The sequence below is a fragment of the Solanum verrucosum genome, unplaced genomic scaffold (genome assembly GCF_900185275.1).
Source record: "Solanum verrucosum unplaced genomic scaffold, falcon-dt-bn FXZP01000254.1, whole genome shotgun sequence".
NCBI lineage: Eukaryota > Viridiplantae > Streptophyta > Magnoliopsida > Solanales > Solanaceae > Solanum > Solanum verrucosum.
In genome coordinates this window covers 811,635-833,136 of record NW_026019983.1, presented here as the reverse complement: position 1 = coordinate 833,136, position 21,502 = coordinate 811,635, and the positions used below count along the sequence as shown (strand labels likewise).

General features: G+C 32.0%; 4 protein-coding genes across 4 annotated transcripts; 2 read left to right on the top strand and 2 right to left on the bottom strand.

Moving 5' to 3' along the window:
• Positions 1-644: 644 nt before the first annotated feature.
• Positions 645-4,490, top strand: LOC125817895 (uncharacterized). The gene is made up of 5 exons (XM_049497403.1): positions 645-1,278; positions 2,506-2,724; positions 3,418-3,507; positions 3,718-3,822; positions 4,028-4,490. The coding sequence occupies exons 1-5, from the start codon at positions 745-747 to the stop codon at positions 4,244-4,246; spliced, it is 1,167 nt and encodes a 388-aa protein (XP_049353360.1). The 5' UTR covers positions 645-744; the 3' UTR covers positions 4,247-4,490.
• A 2,849-nt stretch (positions 4,491-7,339) lies between these two features.
• LOC125817902 (CASP-like protein 2B1) lies at positions 7,340-9,310 on the bottom strand. The gene is made up of 3 exons (XM_049497409.1): positions 9,009-9,310; positions 8,321-8,453; positions 7,340-7,742 (listed from the first exon to the last, which is right to left on the bottom strand). Exons 1-3 carry the CDS (start codon positions 9,230-9,232, stop codon positions 7,494-7,496), a joined length of 606 nt encoding a protein of 201 aa, XP_049353366.1. The 5' UTR covers positions 9,233-9,310; the 3' UTR covers positions 7,340-7,493.
• Positions 9,311-14,115: 4,805 nt separating this feature from the next.
• On the bottom strand, positions 14,116-15,572 carry LOC125817906 (glucan endo-1,3-beta-glucosidase 4-like). Its single transcript, XM_049497413.1, has 3 exons — positions 15,420-15,572; positions 14,655-14,903; positions 14,116-14,314 (listed from the first exon to the last, which is right to left on the bottom strand). The coding sequence occupies exons 1-3, from the start codon at positions 15,523-15,525 to the stop codon at positions 14,280-14,282; spliced, it is 390 nt and encodes a 129-aa protein (XP_049353370.1). The 5' UTR covers positions 15,526-15,572; the 3' UTR covers positions 14,116-14,279.
• A 1,361-nt stretch (positions 15,573-16,933) lies between these two features.
• On the top strand, positions 16,934-20,090 carry LOC125817893 (pentatricopeptide repeat-containing protein At3g51320-like). Its single transcript, XM_049497400.1, has 2 exons — positions 16,934-18,759; positions 19,942-20,090. Exon 1 carries the CDS (start codon positions 17,148-17,150, stop codon positions 18,750-18,752), a length of 1,605 nt encoding a protein of 534 aa, XP_049353357.1. The 5' UTR covers positions 16,934-17,147; the 3' UTR covers positions 18,753-18,759; positions 19,942-20,090.
• Positions 20,091-21,502: the final 1,412 nt, after the last annotated feature.

The following is a 21,502-nucleotide window of genomic DNA, read 5'->3' as shown; positions in this document are numbered from 1 at the left end:
CTTATCTTATTTTTTTCAAACTTGTGGGATCTTATAAGTGCAAATAATTCCTAAAATTGAATCACTTTTAAATTAGATTATATTGGGCCGACTAAAAATCAACTCACTACAAAAATAAAATAAAAATCCAACTCATGAAGTTTTGAACGAATTAGACATATCATCAATTTTTGGGCCAATATTTGATACCTCTAATAGCTTGTGCGTAATGAGGGTCGAAAATATCTAGCAAGTTTCTCGCTATAAATGAGATTTAGAGAAAAAGTCCAATTTCAAATGTTTATTATATGTTGTCTTATCGACTTATTTTTAAAGTTTGAATTTGTAATATCCTGCTTACACAACAACAATTTAACATTTTAATCCAAGCTCACTAGTCACTTCTATCCAAAATTATGTGGGATTCAGAGAAAAACTCATTTAAATATGTTTATTATATATTGTCTTATCGTATATTTTTTGTGAGGAACTATTTTTAAAATTTGAACTAGTGATCTCCCGACTACAAAGCACAATTTACATTTTAGTCCAGGCTCACTTCTATCCCAAAATAAAATTATTGTAATTTATTAGTGTGATAATCCTAAAAAAAATCTCCAAGTGTAAACGCTCCCAAAAATTTGAATTCATCCAGCGCCAAACTATCTTCTTCACCTCTCTTTCACACAAACCCAGAAAATGCTCTCTCAGTCCTAAAATTCAAGCTTTAATCTCTCCAAGAATCAAACTTTAACAACCCCAACAATGTCTTTTATTAAGCCATCATCTCGCTATGCTAAAACTTCTTTTGATTCTTCAAGATCTTCAACTAAATCTGACCCTTCTTCTTCTACAGACAAAGCTTTAATCAAAATCAAGAAAGGTTCAAATGGGGTTACTCAAACTACCCATCAATCCAATTTCAGCTCAATGGTCAAGAAATTTGTTGAACACAAATCTGCTTCTTCTAAATTGATGAAGCAGCAGCAGCAGCAGCAGAAAAAGGGTGATTTGAAATTGGTTATTCCTGTGGATTTTATAGCTGAAGATTTGAAGAAAACAGCGAAAAGAGGCAATGGTTTGAGTTCTCTGCATAAAAAATTGTTTAAAGGTTCTTCTTCTGGTAGTGGTGTGAAAAAAGAGGAAGGAAGCGCGATGAAGGCGTTAACGGAGGTTAAGGGTAATACGAGGACATTAGGAATGGTTCTTAGAAGTGAGAGGGAGCTGTTAAGTATGAATAAGGAGCAGGAGGATCAGATTGTTGAGCTTAAGCTGATGCTCGAGGAGAAGAATCGCGAGGTACTCCATTTGTATATTGTATAATTTTAGTGTTGCTTTTGGATCTTGTTTTGCTATTTGCATAAGTTTTTGCAAATGAAGCTTTTTTTCTGTGCAGCTTAATATTTGGTGGCTAACTTTGATTTAAACATTTTGATTAAAAGCTGTGACTTTCTGAATTATTTGGGTAAATTTTTGGCCAAAGATGCTAACTTTTTGGCTTTTTAGTTTAAAGATTTTAGTTTTTGTATGTGGATTTTTTTGGAACATTGGAGGTGTAAATTGGCATCGTGACTTAGTTTGGGAAAGTTGTAGCTAATGTCTTTGGTGTTGGAGGTTTATAATCTTAAAATGCTGCAATTATATTGTTCAAGATGGCATTTTTATTGTTGGTAAATGTGGGATGATATCACTTTTGCTGGCACATTGGTTAGTTGGAGTTGTTAATGTTTTCTAATTGATTATATGTGAATGTTACTTTAGTTGATGCTTGAAGAGAAAAGGAAAGTGGTGCTATATTTGTATACTGCATAGTTTTATCTTGCATTCTGTCATAATTTTTGATATTTTAACCCTTTCTCTCTACTGTAGAGGGAAGCTTTCTCTGTGCATCTTAATAATTGGAGACTAACTTAGAATGGAATGTTTGACCAACAGCTTGTTCTTGAAATTGTTCAAAAGTTGTGTCCTTTTGAATAATTTGGTTACATTTTATGTTAAGGTGCTAACTTTTTGTCTGTTTTCAGTCAAAAGCATTTATCTTTTGATATGTGGATTTTCAAGAACAGTGAAGGAATAAAATTGCACAAAAATTTCCTGTTCAAGATGACACATTTGTTGTTGTAAAATGTATCTGGTGTAGGTGGTTGATAGTCTAAAAGAATGATGTAATTATCTTGGTCAAGATGGCACATTTATGTTATCATTGGTTGTTTATTGATGAGCCAGAATTATGCTTGATTTCTAATTGAATGTGTTTGTATGTTGTGGATTTGGTTTATACAAGTTTTTTATCGTAGATTTACTTATTAATGGTGTTTATTCCTTTTCTTTTTGCGAATTTCCATGTTATGGGGCGGTGTTTGAGTTTAAACAGAAAACCAAACAACCCAAAGTTGTCCCCTTTTTTTCCTCCCATGTAATTTTCAACGTGAATCAAGTTAGTCCTCTGAGGTTACATGAAGGAATTGATGCTTTGAGCTTATGTTACCTCTTTGCTTTAATTTCTGATTTGCACATCACTTACAGGTTGAGAAGCTTAAGGATTTGTGCTTAAAGCAAAGGGAAGAGATAAAGTCACTGAAAAATTCCATACTGTTCCCGGATGTTATGAATTATCAAGTTCAGGATCTTTTGGAAAAGCAAGGTTCAGAACTCAAACAGGCAAAGCAGCTTATACCAAATCTTCAAAGGCAGGTCACTTCTCTTACTGGGCAACTACAATGCCTAGCTGAAGATCTCGCTGAGGTAACAACAAGTCATTATTGTCTGCCATCTGCTTCATATGAATCATTTGGACTGTTTTTTGGGATCTTTCTTTTGTCTAAACCACGAAATTCTAATCTATCTTGTATTTGGAAAAGCTGCACGATTACTTATGATAAACTTAGTTAAACTCAGACATGTTTTCTGTTGATATCACTAACCTTATTAATCTTCAAAATGAAATAACAGTTGCACCAAACTAGAGTTCGCGGATGTGCTTCAAAGTTTCAAAATATCTACTGCCAAAGAGAACGAGAATCTCCTTGTTTGAATGCTCCATGAACTCTTAAATATGTACAATAAGGATATTACAGAAAATAATATGATTTTCTACCTCACTGATGAACCACAAAGGCTCCTTGACATGAAAAAGTCAGTATCGTTCTTGGTTTCTGCTCTCTCCATCATGATGAAAATATGGAAGAACACTATATGGATCTAGTTGATATATGTTTTTCCTTTAGTCGGTAGATAGCCAAACTATCGCTTCTGCATTTCTTATAACTGATTTGGAGGGAGCTATATGTTGTGATCCTTGTATCGTTTTGTTACATCCAAGTCCATTGGTTTGGTCCCCGTGTGCTTTGGATGTAATAAAGCAAATATCTGTGGTAATTTATCAATTGATCAGCCTTAGATTGTTATAGAAAATGGCTGATACTATGATTTTCACAGGTCAAAGCAGATAAATATGCTATACGAGGGAGCTATGACTCTTTTAGTAGCCCTCCAGAATATGATCAAGAAGAAGCAGCTAATTCTCTGGTAAATATATCTAAATAATGTGCAAAATTTTGCTAATGCAACACGAAGTTTGTTGTGAATGTGAACAAAGTATCAATATTAGCTTAGATAATATCCTTTTATGCAATTATTCTGCTTAAAGTTATCATCCTTTCAAAAAAAATGTGACATGAATGTGCATTGTTAGGCATTCGCTTCAGGGGAGTAATTTGACTTCTTTGTTTCTATTAGGAATTCAGCTCTGAGGATCACACAATTCCCGGTAGTCCAGATGACATGTTTCTCAAGGATGTAAACCCCTGCTTAACACCTTATTACGCCAAGACAAAGTCCAAGGTGAGGTTTCATGACCTGTGACATTCTTTGGCGCTCTTTGAAGCACAGTGCATTTGTTTGTGAAATTCGAACATTATCAGTGAAACCCCTTCTTGGCAGGGCATTTCTGATTTGCTATTGCTTTGTTACATCTTCTTGATACATAGTGTTATGCTCTTACAAATAAGGTGACTCGCGTTTCAGTGTCTAACATGTTATCTTTTAGGAATTTGATGACTTCAAATCTCCTGATGCTAAAGATTTGGTTAAAAACAACATTCAAGTGTATCATGAGACAAGCTACAATTCCTGTGCAAGGAAGCTGTCGAAAAGTTCAGATTGTCGCCAATGTTCCAATACAGGCAACAAAGCAACTCGGGCAGCTCGTAGGTCTGATGAAAGCAAATGTACTTATGGAAAGCAGGTTCACAATAAGTTCTACTGAGTTGTGCTCAATCCTGACAATGCTTCTTGAGCGTCACAACGCCTTAAATCCAATATAGCTTGCCCGTTGACAACATTCTTAGTGTCAATTCCTGTTCCATTCTCTCCTTTTCGATGTATTTTTCAGAAAATCAATCTGCCTGAGTTGCCTAGACCAAGTATGTAATCAGCATACATTTTGTTGGTATGATCTCTTAATAAGATGCACGTTTGGAGGCTAAATTGCGTTTTTAAGATTGTATGTCAACATATTCAGTGGGGTAGTGTGTATGCAAACTTTATCCTTACCTTGTGCAGATAGAGATGTTGTTTCCGATAGACTCTCAGCTCAAGCAAATATTGTCATATTGGTGATACCACACAAGTACACTCCCAAATTGGAAAAGATTCATTCGATGATATGAATCGTTGTAATTTTAAATATACTAACTATTATAAGATCATGTTGTTTCCACATATTATCTATGATCACCAATTATTAAAACCATAATACATCAAGCAAAGAGAGAATGTTGTAACAAACTTATTTAGAGTTTGAAAATGTTTAACTCTTGACTATTAATTGTAAAAATATTTCTTAATGTTGCATTCTTATGGAGATATTAAAAGCTTCCATCAACATTGTTCCCACCATTAATAGCCATCTTCACAACCTGGAAAACAACTGCAAATCCAAAAGGAAAAAACAAAAGGATTTATCCCATCAATTTAAACAACATACTTGTGACATAACATAACAAGAAAAGTTGGTTCTAAAACAAATTGTCATAATAAAATGTTGTTATAAAGGATAATTGTTATAGAGAGGTTTGACGGTATATTTATATATAGACAAATGACTTTGATATTGATCGACAAGCCAACAAGAAAGAAGTATTAGGAAATCACACAACTTAACTAGAAATGGTTTTTAATATTTAAGGATTAGAGAAGTTATACCAGCATATTGTTATAGAGAACATATAATATAACATAACATAAAAAATCGATTGTTATTATAGTGAAACGTTGTTATAGATGATAATCAAAAAAACATTCAATATTTAAGTATTAGAGAAGAGCTTACAAGATCCAACCACCAAAACAGCAAAGAGTGCAAGAACAATGTGTGCTGGTTCCATTTTGTTCTTTCCTGTTAGAGGATTCAATCCTCTTCTTGTTATGTTCTTCTCAAACTTAGCCACTTTCCTCTCTGCAACTCTTTTTGATGTTGTCTGCCAAATTTTGAACAAGAAAATAAAACAAACCATCATCATTTTCCTATAATCGAATATCGCAGTGTCCAGGCTAGCTAGTTTGCACACATCTCAACATAACAAATTACTATATCATTTTCTAGTAATGGTATTGGCTAGGTCACCTTGTGTGCGCCTCAACTAGTTCCATAGTAACAAATCACTATCATTTTTCTCAATTGCTTTATAATAACAAAAGAAAAGTGAATCTAGCCGAGACAAATAATAATCTATATTTCTTTGGATAAATGTGAAGTGTTTCACCTTTCTAGTGGCTCAAGTAATTCGATTTTTCTTAACAAGTACAAGCAAAAGTAATTTAATTAAATTGTACAAACAAGGGGAATATTTTTATTTTTTTACAAAAAAAAAATCAAAGGACAAGGAAATAATAAGTGCAAGTCCATGATTCTTATCGAATTTTTTGGGGGCGTTTGCAAGAATTTTCTTTTCTTAGGCCAATTAGAACACGTCTCAATTATTTTGTCAGATATCTATTATTTCTCATCGGTCTAAGTATCCGATATCCCTACATTTTTGTGACTTCTATGATTTAGCGGTAGGATAATCTTTTCTTATAGCCGTAGCCCCCGCCCGAAAATAAAGAAGCAAACCCCTTTCTGATTCATTCATTAAGAAAAAATAATAATTTTATCTAAACGTCCCAATAGACACAAATTTTAGTACTTTCTAAATTCAAATAAACGAATCGACTGTGGTAGTTTGATAGCCAACAATCAAATCATGGTGAACCCCCTTTAGAGATTCATATAACTGAACTCAACTAAATTGGAATCGAAGAGTACAACAAATTAATTGCAAGAAATGAGAATAGAATCCAACATAAATCCCAAAAAAAAAACTAGTAAAAGAGAAGAATTGTTTTTACCATTTTTCTTTTTTTGTTCTTGCTTTTCTTCAAGGGCTGTCAAAGGTTGTAAGAATTTGAGAAAACCTAAAACTTATATGTGAAAAAAGGAAGAAGAAAAAATTATTTTTTTGTGCGTTATATTTGGTAGAAATCAAACATACAAAAGAGGGAAAACATTGAATGCTTTGTTATTCTAATTAAATTTGGTTAAGCATTAATTGCTTTCATACTTGAATACCAAATTTGGATTATATGACAGGTCAGTGTCAAATAACAATGTTTTATTCAAAAATACAAAGTATGGTATAAATTAAGTTGTATTCACATAATCGTCTACTCAAATAAACATTCAATAAAATTAAAGCGATACAAATATAACTATGCACCATCCCCTAAAACTATATTTCTGTCAAGCCTCTTAAACTAATTTGAATCATTCCGATTTTAATCAAAATTTCAAAATTATTAAGAGAGACTATTCAGTTAAAGATTTGTAAAAAGACTTTTCACCATTACTTTAGTCACAACAATTATCGATTACGATCACTATCAACCGCTATACCATTGATCACTAACTACACTTTCAACAATCACAACCATCATCACTCTCAACTATCATCCCACTATCGTTAACCACCAATTCGTTGTTGTTGTTGTCATTAGCCACTACCACCAATTACCTACACCGTCACAAGTTCACAACCATCACCGCCATGGTCGACCATTTTTGCCATCAACCACCACCTTACAACCTTATAATACATTGTGAATATTATATTTGAATTATTTTTATATTAAATATATCAGATATTAAAAAAACAATATTAATCATTCAATATTTAATATTCAAATTCAAACATCTCAATCAATTAAAAAAATACACCCTTCATCACCTTGAATTTTACTAATATTTTCCACAACTAGCAAAAAAGAAATTTATTGAATATAACCTCATATGTAATGTGTTTGTAATATATAACAATTGACATATCATATAATAAGGAAATGATAAAGCTAAACATGATGAAGCAAACATGAAATGATTATAACACTCTCACCAACTTTGTTCTTTGATTTATTTTACAACATAGATAAAAAAGACCTTTTAAAAAAAAGACCAAAGTTACATTACATTATTATTATTACATTGCATTGCCCTTTCCTTTACTATTTCCATACAAACGAAAGAGACTAAAAGCTGAAATAGCAGAGAGAACTATCATGCTAAGGCTTACTATCAAAGAACTTGCAATTCCTTCTCCAACTTGGTTACAAAATTTCCCATACATATTGCATATCTTCATCCATTGTAATTCTGTTTGCCCTAACTTGGCAAACACCGCCGATTGCGCGGCCGCCGCCACCGCCGTTAGTGTCAAGTAGGCCATCAACTGCAAATTTTGGGGGAAAATGACATCTCAGTAATGGATTCAGGATTTAAACTTTATAAATGAATTATGAATTTTATATTTTATAAAAATGTAAATAGACTAAAAGAAGGAATGATGTGATAGGAATAAGAATTATAAAAATAATGATTAAGAAAAAGTTATGTAATTGGACCATATATGTTCTATTCATTCTGAGTTCATTTATTTGGGTTATGACTCACTTCTGAATTTTTTATGAGTTATGAACTGTCTATGAATTTAATGGTTCCACTACAAACAAAACATTGATTTTGCAGCCTTGTTCTAGAATAAGTCATTATTGCTACAACAACAACTCTGCTTCCCAAGAACCATTACTAGACTCCAAAAATTCATAATAATTAAATAAGAGCTAGTGAGAGGTTTCAAATTCGAAATCTGGGTCATGAATCACATTTTTAGGGAGCACATCATCCCTAACGTAAGACTTTCAGGCATAAATCTGAATTGATTAGATTTCAATACGGATATTTAACATCTTATGAAAAACTAAAAAAAAATAGAACATAATAGGTAGCATTTGATTTAATTAATTGTACCTGATCACCAGAAAAAATAGCCCAAGCCAATGGTTTATTGAAGAGAACAGTTCCTCTAATCATGCTTAAAATGCATCTTAGAACTTGCACCAATGAGTAGGCAGCAGCTAATCCATTGGCTATCACTAAAAACCTGCACAAACTTCACTTTATTAACCTTTGGACACTTAAAAACTTGGCCAAATAAACACCACCAAAGGTTTTGGGCTCCTAGAACCTTAATAAAAGGCTCAGGTTCGAGATTTGGATAAAATCATCTTAATTAAAGGTCTAAACTAGTGTTTTATTTTAAGTAGAATATCCGAACAAATTAAAAGTTTCGAGTTCAAAACTTAAATGAAATAATTAGTCGCCTTAGTATAAGAGCAAAACTTTAAAAAATATTCAATATCTCTAAGTTCAAAACTTGAATAGAATTGCCTTTATTAAAAACACGTTATTTCTAGAAAAACAAAAGATATCGAGTAGAGAACTTTCAGACACACCAAAGGTCTTAGGATTCGAGACTTAAATAGAGAACTTTATTTCTTCGAGTAGAGAAAGCTTTCATACACCAAAAGTCTTGAGTTCTTAACTTTGAATAAAGTCTCCTACGCTTTATTTCAAGTGAAAAACTTTCAACATACAAATTTAAATTTGAATTAGTCAGAACCAAAATGAATTAAACAAGAGAAGAGAAATAACTTACACAAGAGCTTTCATATCAGTAAATTTAGCAATTTTCTCAATAGAGAAAATAACTTTAGCTTGTTTGTCAGTCCCAATAAGAATAGCACCAAGAATTGCTAAACCAAAAATGATACACCTTAACACAAGCTCAGTAACTCTAACTCTCCTATCAATTACTTTCAAATTATTTCCATCATAAACTGGAACATTTCCAGGACTAACTCCAATTCCCAAATAATTCATCTTTTTTTTTATATAACACAAACTCAAAGCCTTTTTATTATTATGAGGTTGGAGAAAGCACAAGAAAAGGGCAATTGCAATTTTCCAAGAAAAGTTGAACCATGCACTTATATAGGAAAAACTCTCAATGTGTGTGTTTCACATATTTAATGTAACATTTTAATTATTTAGAAAAAAATACATTATGAGATATGTAGTGATGGAGCTTAGCTGCACCTATATATTATAGGACTGTGAGAATGCCAAGTGTGTATCTAGTTTATTAAGTTAGTGGTTTTGATCATTACCTTACTTAAAGAGTAAAAGAAATAAAATTTAACTTTTTTTCTTATATATTTTTCATAACCTAACTCACTTATTAGAAAACTATAGGTAAATCAAGATTATTATTTTTTAATCACAATTTATGCGATGTATTTTATTTTTTTGCCTATTTTATTAAAATATGATATTCTTCTATATTTATAAACACTAAAACTCTAAATTTTTCATTTTAATAAGTTGAGTTATAATCATACAGATATAATCGCTTGTTTTAAATTTAACTATTTCAATTTTTATTTTATTTTTTCTTAAATTGTGTGGTAAGAGAGTAATTAATCTAATAAAATGGTAATCAACTTGCTCTAACAAATTAAAATTCTTTCGTAATATAAAAAATCATAATAGTATTAACATATTTTTGTTATCATTATCGATCAATACATATAACTTCGAATTCAATAAAATTCAGTATAATGTAGGAAGGGTATAGTATGAGTTTTCTCAGCACGTCATAAAATCAGGATTTTCATTAAAGTGTTCGAAATATAAAAAATAATCATATTAAGAAGTTAAAAGAAGATCAACATTTATTATATATATACATAAAAAATATTTTTTCATGTATATAATATAATCTTCTGGCGAAGGAGATTTGAAGGAACTCCTTGACTCTTTCTAGCTCCGTCCCTGCTCTCACTCACACACAAAGCTCCACATGTACAAATAGGAAAAAAACACCTCAACTTTCATGCATAATAATGCAATAATTGGAGATGGGAAAGAAAAGTAATAAATGGAGTCTGATCAGCTTGCAATTGAATGAAGGCAATGCCCCTTCTGTCTCATTTCAATCCTTATATTTCGTTTTTTAAAAGTCAAATTATGCGAACATTAATAAGTATTTTATAACATATTTTTCATTAAATAAATAAAAAAATTACAATTTATAATACTTATTGTATTTTAAATATCTAAATTTTAAATATAAAATATAAAATTTATCTAATTTCATTTAACTTACTTTCAAAAATAAAAATATTATAATTAATTTGAAACGGAGGGAATTTTATATTTTCTGGGAAGAGACAACAATTACTTGTCCCAAGGTGCAAAGAGAGATAAGGATGAGAAATTGCCTTGAATTTTCTGCTGAATTATAGTGTGGTGAATGGCATTTATGATGACCATTATTTCATCTCCATGCATACCAAAAGGGACATAACTATGTGTTTTATAAATTTTTTTCTTCCTGTTTTTAATTATTGAACAAATAATGTAATTGTTTTTTAATTACTCATTCGATGTTTGATATATTTTCTTTGGAATCATAATTTATTTAGCCATTGAAAAAAAAAGGGGAAAAGTGTCTGAAAAATACTTTAACTTTGGCCGAAATTGTTGTTACGATACCAAACTTTATGGGTGACCTTTACCTCCCCCCTCCCCCGCACTATTTTATAGGTATATATGTGCCCACGTGGACACATTACAATTTATAATGATGCAATATTTGTGATGTCCACGTGGGCATATATATATATATATATATATATATATATATAAATATATATATATTTAAAATACACTATTAAATAGTGCAGGGGGTAAAAGGTCCTTTCCAAAGTTCGGTATCATTACAGTAATTTCGATCAAAATTCGAATATATTTCAAACCTTTTTCCCAAAAAAAGATGTCAACTTGAATCTAAAATCTATAATTAAGAGCGAAGAATCATATGTCTCAGGTTCATCACAATTATGTGTGTGTGAAAAATCTAAGGAAAAAAGAAACAAAAATCCCAAAGTTGCTGAAATCATAATGAAGACCACACTTGATGTTTTCCTTTAGTGAAAGTGGTAGGGACATTGGTTGCCAAAGGTGTAAATTTTCCAAACAAAAAAAGATGTTTTCAATTTGTGATAATTTAGATTCACATCCAAAAAGTTGTATTTCAGGAATAACGTTCTGCCTAACGTTCTCTATCAATTATTACTTCATTCCAACAGCTCGAATTTAAAAAAAAAGGATAATTATGAATTTGAATAATTTCGATAATCTAATTCACAAAATATGTACAAAGTATATCAATAGTATGTATGTTGTGTATATTGATAATGTATATATTACGCATATTTTGATCATATTGATGGTTAACAATAGTGCTAACTATTCAATTTGTGAAGGTGAAAAGCAATCCAGTAGCAGGTACAACTACTTCATTCCACTAACAAAAGTGCTAAAATAAAAAAGAATTCTTCCATCGATTTGATTTATATATTCAACTAAGTTGCTTATTAGATTACGAGAAAATGAATTTATCTTACTAAAAATTTTCATGAGTTTTTTGAATTAATAAATGAACAGATCAATAACCAACTTAAGTTTGAGCGAAGTCGTGCTTTCGTAAGCTAATTTTGAGGTCTAAGGGTAAATTTATAGTTTTAAAATGGTCAACAAAGTACAAACATTGAATTATATTATTACACACTTCTAACGAATTAAGTTGCCCATTTAAATATTATATTTTTGAAAAATAATTGAGTTAACATTGAATTCTCATCAAGCAACAAACGACAGGCTAAGATCTTGCTATATATAATTATTTGACTGTTAGTCACCATCAAAATCATCATTTATTTCTTAGACTAGATCGTGATTTTTAAGGAGTAAAGATTATGAAAATCGATAAGCGATTAAAAAATGTTAACATGATTTATTTTGATTCATAAAAGCCTTTAACAAATAGAGTTAATCGATATTTTTATGTGAAGGATTAGAAGATAGTCAATAAAATAGAGCGCTTGAATGATATGAGAGTTTACTAAGTTTATAATTTGTCTATATTGCATCTAAGTTTGTCTTTTGGTGTGCTAGACATATACACATTTATATTAGCTTGTTGTACAAACTTTGGAGGAAAAAGTATAGTGTGTAGGAGGGGTTTTTTGACTATATTCTAGGTTCAAATTTTCTAAAAATAATGTTTTGTTTGCATTTAATTTTTAAAAGATAATGACCAGATCGAGACTTATAGAGAGAAAAGAAAGTGATAATATAAGAACATAACTCTTCTGTAATTTAGAGTGTACTGTTTTTGACAAAATCGAACGCACACTTAAGATATTTTTGAAAAAAATCAAGCAATATAACTTGTATTAATGCCCAATATTAATCATTTTTAAGTTAAAAAATGTAGTGATAACTTATGTAAATTAGACCTCTTTTTTGATTGTATATAGTTGAAAGTTGAAAGAATGGAATTGGGAAATGTGTCCATTTTGATAAGGAAACCCCATATTCACGATTAAATTCCATATTGTTGGGACATAAACATAAATATATATGTCAGACAAAATGGAAATTTCAATATCATGCATTTACCTTATTCAATAAAATAAATAATAACTACTTGTAGATATGAATATTAATTAGTCCTCTTTTTTGCTTCATCTTCTGCTTTTATCCCCACATTTTAGACTCAAATTTTGTTCACACGCAACATATCATATGGTTCTTAAATAACTTTTACTAGACTATAAATGTTGTGAATATATGAATAATTCAAATAATGCTTATGTATCAATTATTTGGATAGAATGGGCCAATTAATTGGACAACCCAACAAGATATTTGCTTGGGATCCTATCTAGATTGATATATATCGGAGCAATATGTTTTTGTATATTATGTTATAAATTTATAGTGTTTGTTATCCGATTGATCCCTGCTTTGTTTACTATGTTCTAATATATCATCTTCTTCTGTTATTCTTTCCTTTGTTGGTGTTTGCTATTACCTTATTGTTCCAATTTTTAAATATAATTTAGGTTCATTGAGTATAAATTATTAAATATATTTAATTTTTGCATTGAACATTGATTTGTATCAATAAATAAAGCTAATTTCTTTCAATTTAGCCAAAGGTTAATCGTGAGCCTTTGCACTGTAGTCAACTTTTTGTCCCTTCATTATTAGTAAATTTTCTTGGATATCGTGATTAAGCATATTTAAGCTTCAATTTATTTGAAAATGATGTTCCTTAGCTAATAAGAACGTACTATATATCAACCATTTGATTATCTATGTGTTATCTTAAATTTGTATTTTCACTCCATATATTAGGATATTATAATTTCCTACATAAAGGAATCAAAATTACATATTTGAAACTTAAATGTGCCTAAGTCATGTATCAAAATAAGCTTTGTAACACTAGCTAAATTAGCTTAATTAATATTAACCTTATTGATTGTCCAACTAATAAAATTCCTTTGTTATTTCATTCAATCAATTTATTTCATTTCTTCAAAATATTCATGACGTGCGTTAGCCGTTCTAGAAAATATAAAATACTAGTAAAAGGAATTCTGGAGATTGAGAATATCTAATATTTTCATTGACAATTATCTTTTCTTAGGAAATTGGGGATAATTGAAATAGCAACTTAATTAGTAAGGTAAAAGGTGTCAACGTATTTGAAGACTTTCTGGTTTTTTATTTTATTTTATAATCGCGAGGCTTCAACTAACTCCACGAGATACGGACTAGTTTACATGAATAAAAATAAAGAACGGATCTAGAGTTTGATATTAGGGGAAAAGAAATAAAAGGAAAAATAAGAGAGGTAAACTTATAAGAATGACATTGGATACTCGAACCAAAATTCTCACATCTTTCCATTAAGTAAATTCGTTTATGTAAGTAAAAAATAATAAATTAAACATATAAATAGACAAAAGAAGAAATAACACAAATTTAATTTAACTCTGGGAAATAAGATTGATCAAGGAATAACCTCAAATTTGCAAACATCATGGCCTGTCAATAGAAAATGACAAAAAAATAATTAATTAAATTCTCTACATTACAAAAGAAACTAGTGCACTATATTAGTAACACTCCATTAATGATAAATAAGTTGAAGTAGACTATATATGCATATCACAAACCATAATAACTCCTAGCTAGAATGCATAAAACCTAAAGTAAACGTACTAATATGATTAAAACACATTCTCCACTAATTGATGCGACAGTCTATATGAAAAGTAGTATAAATTGCAAGTTTTTCATATTAGTCCATAATTTACGTCTCGAGAAGCGAAAAGTGACAGGAGGGAGTGTACACTAGTAATTGATTAGTTTGATGGAAACTTACTTGGATCACGGGCAGTTAAAAGAGCAGCAGAATTGAAGTAGCAATCAGCCCCTTTTTGTTTCATGTTTTGGTAGTAGCTATTGAATGCATAAGAGGCATGTCCTTTCACAGTATTTGGAAGGTAACATGGTTGATTCTCTTGTATTTTTGTGCAATTTGCTCCATTTTCACATGCCCATTTCAGGGCTTGAACCAACTCATCATCTGGTGTTTGTTCATCAGCTATGCACCAATCATGAAATTGTCCCTCTACATACATCTATCAAAGAGTACTTAACATTATTTAATCAGATATCTTGAGTTCATTCAAACTTCAAAAATAACAAATTTCTAGATAAAGGAGTACTTTGTCCCAACTTGAACCTAAATAAATTGGTCCAAATAGGTTCTGAATAACAGATGATTAAACAAACAAAAAATAGACTCTTACTCTTAACTATCTATATACCAAAGGGCCCGGCCCAAAAATATAGGAGACACAGAAAATTTCATATAGTCGATTCTAACTCGTAATGAATTAAGACAAAGTTGATTAATGATACTAAGGTGTGCTTTTTTTTTCTTACTTTGGTGGAACTAGGCTATTAGTAGATCCAATTACCAAATCTTGACAAGTGAAACATGGCAATATATAGATCTAAGTTTGCAGCCAAATTATATTCAATTCTTAGTTAGATCTAACCATTATAACAAGTTAAAATAGATAGTTAAACAATTACTACTAGTACTATATACTTACTATAATAAGAAAAACCAAATTCTTACCAGATTTGAAGGGAATAATTGAGAAGAAGATGAGAACAATTAAAATCTTTATCAATCCAAATGACATTGATCTTGTATGTAAATATCTTGAAATAGACATGCTCATTACAATGTATGAAATTTGAATCCTTTGATTGTGCAAATAGTGACTTAAAATGTATGCAATCATATTACAAATTGTCTAGTTTGCCCTTAAGTATCAACACATGTTATAGGATTTATATATTTAGTATAAAGGGTCATAATTGTCAATAGACTATAAGGCATATAATCTTTACAAGCATATAGATCACCGACTTGAGAAGAAAACATAAAGCTAAAAAGTGGAAAATTCCCCTCTCCATGTCTTCTACTTGTCTATTATAATAATAAATAAGGTTGATTCTCCTTCAAGTTTTACAATCATAAGTATATGGCACGTAAATATAGAGTAATCAATTGCTTAATACTATAATCCCAACAATGAAACTAGAATATGATGGTAAGTGGTGGCGATAACTAACTCTGATCGATATAATGAGTGCGCAATGGTGGTTATTGTAGCTAAGTTAGTGATGATAATGTCTGATAGTGTATGTAGTGATAGTTAGTGATGCCACTGTAGCCATTGAAATTTTACGGACTCTACAAGACGTGTTCAATTCGAATTGAGACTCTAGAAGGTGTGTTCAGTTTCAATTAGAATTCTTGGAGGCTACTCAACCCTAAACCTTAGTTTATGTCTATATAAAGGGTACTAAAGTCCCTTAAAAGGCATCTCAAAATATTCCATAAACTCTTGGGTATTTTTAAAGATCAAGATCTCGAATATTCCACAAAAGTCATGGAATATTCATATAGAGGTTAAATCTAAATCATCATAGTTCGAGAAATATGTCACTAACGGCCCTCGAATGATGGATAAATCTTAGGAGAGTAGAATCAAGGAAGGAACAGAATTGTACCCGCATATTTATCAATAAAGTTATGTTTCTTCAGATTTTATTTGTGTGGTTTATTTATTTTTCATATGTTTAAAATTTGTTGCAAACAACCACATTATAATTGTAGTGGATGATGGTAGTAAATAGTGATGATAGCGATAGAGATAGAGATCGTTAACGCTTAACATTATATAAAGGTGATTGATGGTGATAATTATAGCTAACTTAGTGGTAATGATGTCTGAGAGTGATGGTAGTTATTGATGAGAATTATAATTATGGTGGACGATTGTGAGATGGTAGTGGTCTGGTAGTAACATCGACAAATAAGAGATAATGGTGGGTGGTGGTGATTCAAATAATGATAATAGTAAATAGATGATGCCACCGCCCCCGCCCCCGCCCCGCGGAGGGTGGTGATTGATAATAGTGATTAAAAAGTGCAAATAATCAAGCCCAAAAACATTGTGGATCCATGAAGATGGGCCGGGCCATCAAAATTGATTATAGCAAAGCCCAAAATTGACCTTCAAGCCCAACAACTGTTTAGAGTGAATCCCCTGCCGTTCTTCTTCCTTTCTTGGCTGACAAAGCTTTCAACTTTCTCTCTTTTTGGAGTTTTGGGTATTAAAATCCACTGATTTTGATCCAAAAACCATAGTAAACAGTGATTAACAAAGAAAGAAAGAAGTAATTTCTCCATTAATATTCATCATGTGCAGCAATGAGGAGCATTAATGGCAGAAAAATCGTTTCTTTATTCAAATCTGAAAAATTACTTCAAAAACCAGAAACAGATATATGAATGGCAGCAAGAATCTCCATCAAACACTTGACCCCTTATTTTTCTTTCACAAAAAAATCCCAATTCTCTTCATTAACACCTACTTATCAATCCAAAGCTTTGGAATTTCTTGATTCATGTCAAAGTTTGGCACAACTCTTTCAAATCCAAGCACATTTGATAATAACTGGTCTTTTACAAGTACAAAATCCCTCATATTCTTGCAGATTTTTGAAGCTCTGTACTCAGCATTGTGATGATATTGAATATACTGCATTGGTATTTAAGTGCATTCATTTTCCTGATACTTTTTCAGTTAATACTGTTATAAAAGCTTATGCTTGTAGTTCTTTGCCTGATAATGCTGTAGTTTTCTATTTCCAAAGGCTTAAAAATGGGTTCTTGCCTAATAGTTTTACGTTTCCACCTCTCATGAGTGCTTGTGCTAAAACGGGTCGTTTGGATTCGGGTCAGAAGTGTCATGGACAAGTTATGAAAAATGGTGTTGATGGAGTTTTGCAAGTGCAGAACTCTTTAGTGCATTTTTATAGTTGTTGTGGTTTTATTGATCTTGCTAGGAAGGTATTCGATGAAATGCACCAGAGGGATGTTGTGTCTTGGAACAGTATTATGAATGGATATGTAAAAGTGGGTGAATTACTCGTTGCGCGACAGTTGTTTGATGCAATGCCAGAGTGTAATTTAGTTGGGTGGAATGTCATGATGACTGGGTATTTGAATTCGAATAACCCTGGGAAGTGCCTAAAGTTGTTCAGAGAAATGGCACAGAGGGGATTGAATGGAAACGATACAACTATAGTTATTGCAGTTACTGCTTGTGCTAGGTCAGCTCGAATGAAGGAAGGAAAATCTGTTCATGGGTGTCTTATTAAGGCATCAAAAGACTTGAATTTGATTATTAGTACGACTTTAATCCATATGTATAGTAGATGCGGAAGAGCCGAAATAGGTCGTTTAATTTTTGATCGGATATCGATCAAGAACATAGTTTGCTGGAATGCAATGATTTTAGGGTATTGCATTCATGGAAGCCCAAAAGATGGGCTTAATCTGTATTCAGACTTGCTGAGTATTAGATTAGAAAGTACAGAAAAAAATCATGTTAAGATCCGTGTGCTTCCTGATGAAATCACATTTGTCGGCGTCTTATGCGCTTGTGCCCGTGAAGGACTGTTAACAGAAGGAAGAGAACACTTTGGAAACATGAGTGATGTGTTTGGTATAAAGCCCAGCTTTGCACATTATTGGTGCTTGGCTAATCTTTTGGCAAATGTTGGCCTAATGCAAGAAGCAATAGAAACTCTGAAGAACATACCAGTGGAGAGCAATTTGCCACTGGAATCCTCATTGTGGTCTGAATTGCTTGGCTCAGCACGCTTTGGACGGGATGTAAGTTTAGGAGAACAAATTGCGAAGAAGTTGATTGATCAAGACCCCAAGAATTTTTGGCATTATTTATTGCTGGTGAACATCTATGCTGCAGCTGGTCGTTGGGATGAAGTAGCTCAGACAAAGGAGAAAATGAAGAATAGAGGAATAGAAAGAACACCAGGTTGCAGTTTAAAAGACCTGAAGGAAATTGTTCACAACATGTCAACCACATAAAGTGCAGGTATCTTTTCGTTAGCTGGTGTCTTCTATTTACCTGAGTAATAGCCTTTGATTTTAAGGAAAATCATACTTAGATGCATGACCCTATATATTCTCATATCATACATGTTCATAAAGTTTGTGTCCTACTTTCTGAGAATATATCGGCTGGGAACCTAAAAGTGATACTGAAGATATCACCATGAGGTCTCGGGTTCAGTTCCCAGCAGAAATAAAACACCAGGTGATTACTTCCATTTGTTCTAGCCTTGGTGGATAGAGTTACCAACTTATTGCTAGTGGGAGGTGACAGATATCCCATGGAATTAGTCAAGGTGCACACAAACTGGCCCCGGATACCACGGTTTAAAATAAATAAATAATTGTGTACTTTATGGGAAGACCAATATTAACAAATCATATCCTTTCATAGTTAAACTTGTTTGCGTTACTTCCTTTTTTGAAAAATAGTTGTTATTTTTCATTTAAGACGATATCGTTTATTTAGGTGCAATATGTAGATATTACTGGTTAATAGGTGTATCTTTATTGCAAAAGTATTCAAAACCTTTTTCTTTGTCGTACATTTATCCAAAGTCGACAGTGTTTCCATGCTATGAAGTTTTTATAGCTGTGAGTGGTAAAAGGGTGAATTTAATTATCTTTTACTCAAGTGATGTGAGTAATCTTCTTTTCTATGCTCCATAAAAAAGAAGAAATAAGAAATTGGTTGAAGGACAAGTAGGTGATTAATTGCACGAGCAACTTCATTGCAGTTTGAGTAGCTGTACTCTAGTAAGAGCAAATATACTGTTTTTTGTGGTTAATTTAACTTGTAACACCACTCTTTTTTCAATTTTGAGTTTGAGTAGACTACGGACAAGATCTTTCATATTACGGTCTGATACCTTTCTCTTGTTAGAGTCATTTTTTAAACTGGACGTAGTTGACAAGCTAGCTAATGCTGCGTTGAATGGAACATCGAAGAACAGGTTAAAAAGTCCGTCTTATAGTGTTGCCTCCTTCTTAATCACACCAATCCTGTAAAACATTAATGCTTTGTTGACTATTTCTCTAAGTTAATTCACCCCACATAATCTTGGAAATTCTGTGCCAACCTTTAAATAGGTACTCCCTATCTTAGAATTCAAATTCTATGAGCATAACTAGATATCTTACTCCTATCTTCGTTTGATTTATCCAGCTGTCTGTGCTTCTTTGATACTTTGGGCTCTAACAATGAAGAATATAAATTGCACGAGATGCAGCAGCAGCTTCAATGGAACATTTTTGATGAATCTATGGCTAACTGTCCTTGCATCATAAGGTGCTTTGAAAAAGCTAAACATCATGGTAAAGACTTAACAGCTATGATGGATCAGTACCTTCATGCATATATGTCAAAGTATTTGTCCTTATTTGAGATGTAATAAATTGTATACCTTTAAAACGACCAAAAATAAAATCGTATTCCTTTGAGATCTCATCATGATCCTGCTTATTATTATTCTTTTCTTCTCAGGGAGGCTTTACTGATGACTTGCTTACAAACTTAAATGTCTACTGCCGTGCCCTTGTCCAAGGATGACTCAAAGTCCAGATATGCAGGGCTCATGGGATGCTTTACTGGTAAACTCCAACTTTGTTTTCAGATGTTGATGATGTTCTTCTGTTATAACAAACAATATTCAACTACAAAATGCATGAGTCAACTAAATGTTTTCCTGATCACCTCTAGGATTTCTGATTTCAAAATGGATTTTGGAATAAAGAATGACTTGGACGATGGGAATACTGCAATCACATCCTACTTTGGGTCTCTACAAGAAGGTCCATAAACAGATGGGAGATGTGTGGAACGGAAGGTGGTGGTATAAACTGATTATGAAGATGATGGAAGAAAGGGCAGAACGACCCCTAAATCATGGCTATTCTTGGTCAAGCTGAGATGATAGAATATGTAACTGGCGGATGGAAGCTTTTATAGTGGCAGTCACCTAGCTCTCCTTTTGACATTCAGAGGGTAAAGCTTTCGAGATCCTGAAGAGTGGCAATAAAACACCATCAGGACATTTCGGCTGATGATGAAACTTGCAGTTCCTTAACCTATTATCGCACTTGAATGTCCTTGCTTAGTTTGAATACACCAACACCTGAGTTTGTGGTCACTGACATCTACATAAGTAGATCATGTACAAATCTGTCATTGGATGGTGTGATATTTTGACACCTCAAAATGGTTTACGATTCTGATATGAAGGCATTTTTTCGTGAAGTTGACAGTTTTGGTTGATATCAAGTAGTCTGGTCATTGTACTATCCATACAAGACTAGACAAGATCTAAAAAGTAAAAGAAAAGATGGGGTTAAACTACTTCTTACTTAGCAATGAAATTGAATACTCTTACCATACATAAGTAAATACTGCACTTTTAGAGCTTGACAGGCAATCAAGATTTGTACATTCTCAACCAACGATAACGGAAAACAAAAACAAATGTGATGATATAAGAAGCAATACAGTTTTTTTCAAATTCTCACATTCGACAAGCTGAGAAATCTCTGTTCCATACACAATGCATATAGATTCTTTCTGTAAACACCTAGATTTAACAAAAGACATATATGTTGCTTTTCTCCATTGAAACATATCTGGTTTCATTCAAGCCAAGTACTCCACATGATGGATAGATGAACACTTCTTTCTCCAAGATATCTGCTGGTATTAATTTCTTGTCCCCCAGACCTGCCAGCTAAATATGACA

Bases quoted from the DNA above. Each gene is read 5' to 3' on its own strand.
- LOC125817895 (XM_049497403.1), top strand. From the start codon at position 745: ATGTCTTTTATTAAGCCATCATCTCGCTATGCTAAAACTTCTTTTGAT. The intron at 1,279-2,505 runs GTACTCCATTTG...CATCACTTACAG, and splicing joins TCGAGGAGAAGAATCGCGAG to GTTGAGAAGCTTAAGGATTT. The intron at 2,725-3,417 runs GTAACAACAAGT...TGATTTTCACAG, and splicing joins TAGCTGAAGATCTCGCTGAG to GTCAAAGCAGATAAATATGC.
- LOC125817902 (XM_049497409.1), bottom strand. From the start codon at position 9,232: ATGAATTATTTGGGAATTGGAGTTAGTCCTGGAAATGTTCCAGTTTAT. The intron at 8,454-9,008 runs GTAAGTTATTTC...AAGTTTGTGCAG, and splicing joins ACTGATATGAAAGCTCTTGT to GTTTTTAGTGATAGCCAATG. The intron at 7,743-8,320 runs GTACAATTAATT...CAAAATTTGCAG, and splicing joins CTATTTTTTCTGGTGATCAG to TTGATGGCCTACTTGACACT.
- LOC125817906 (XM_049497413.1), bottom strand. From the start codon at position 15,525: ATGAGCATGTCTATTTCAAGATATTTACATACAAGATCAATGTCATTT. The intron at 14,904-15,419 runs GTAAGAATTTGG...AGATGTATGTAG, and splicing joins AATTATTCCCTTCAAATCTG to AGGGACAATTTCATGATTGG. The intron at 14,315-14,654 runs GTAAGTTTCCAT...TTCTATTGACAG, and splicing joins TTTAACTGCCCGTGATCCAA to GCCATGATGTTTGCAAATTT.
- LOC125817893 (XM_049497400.1), top strand. From the start codon at position 17,148: ATGGCAGCAAGAATCTCCATCAAACACTTGACCCCTTATTTTTCTTTC.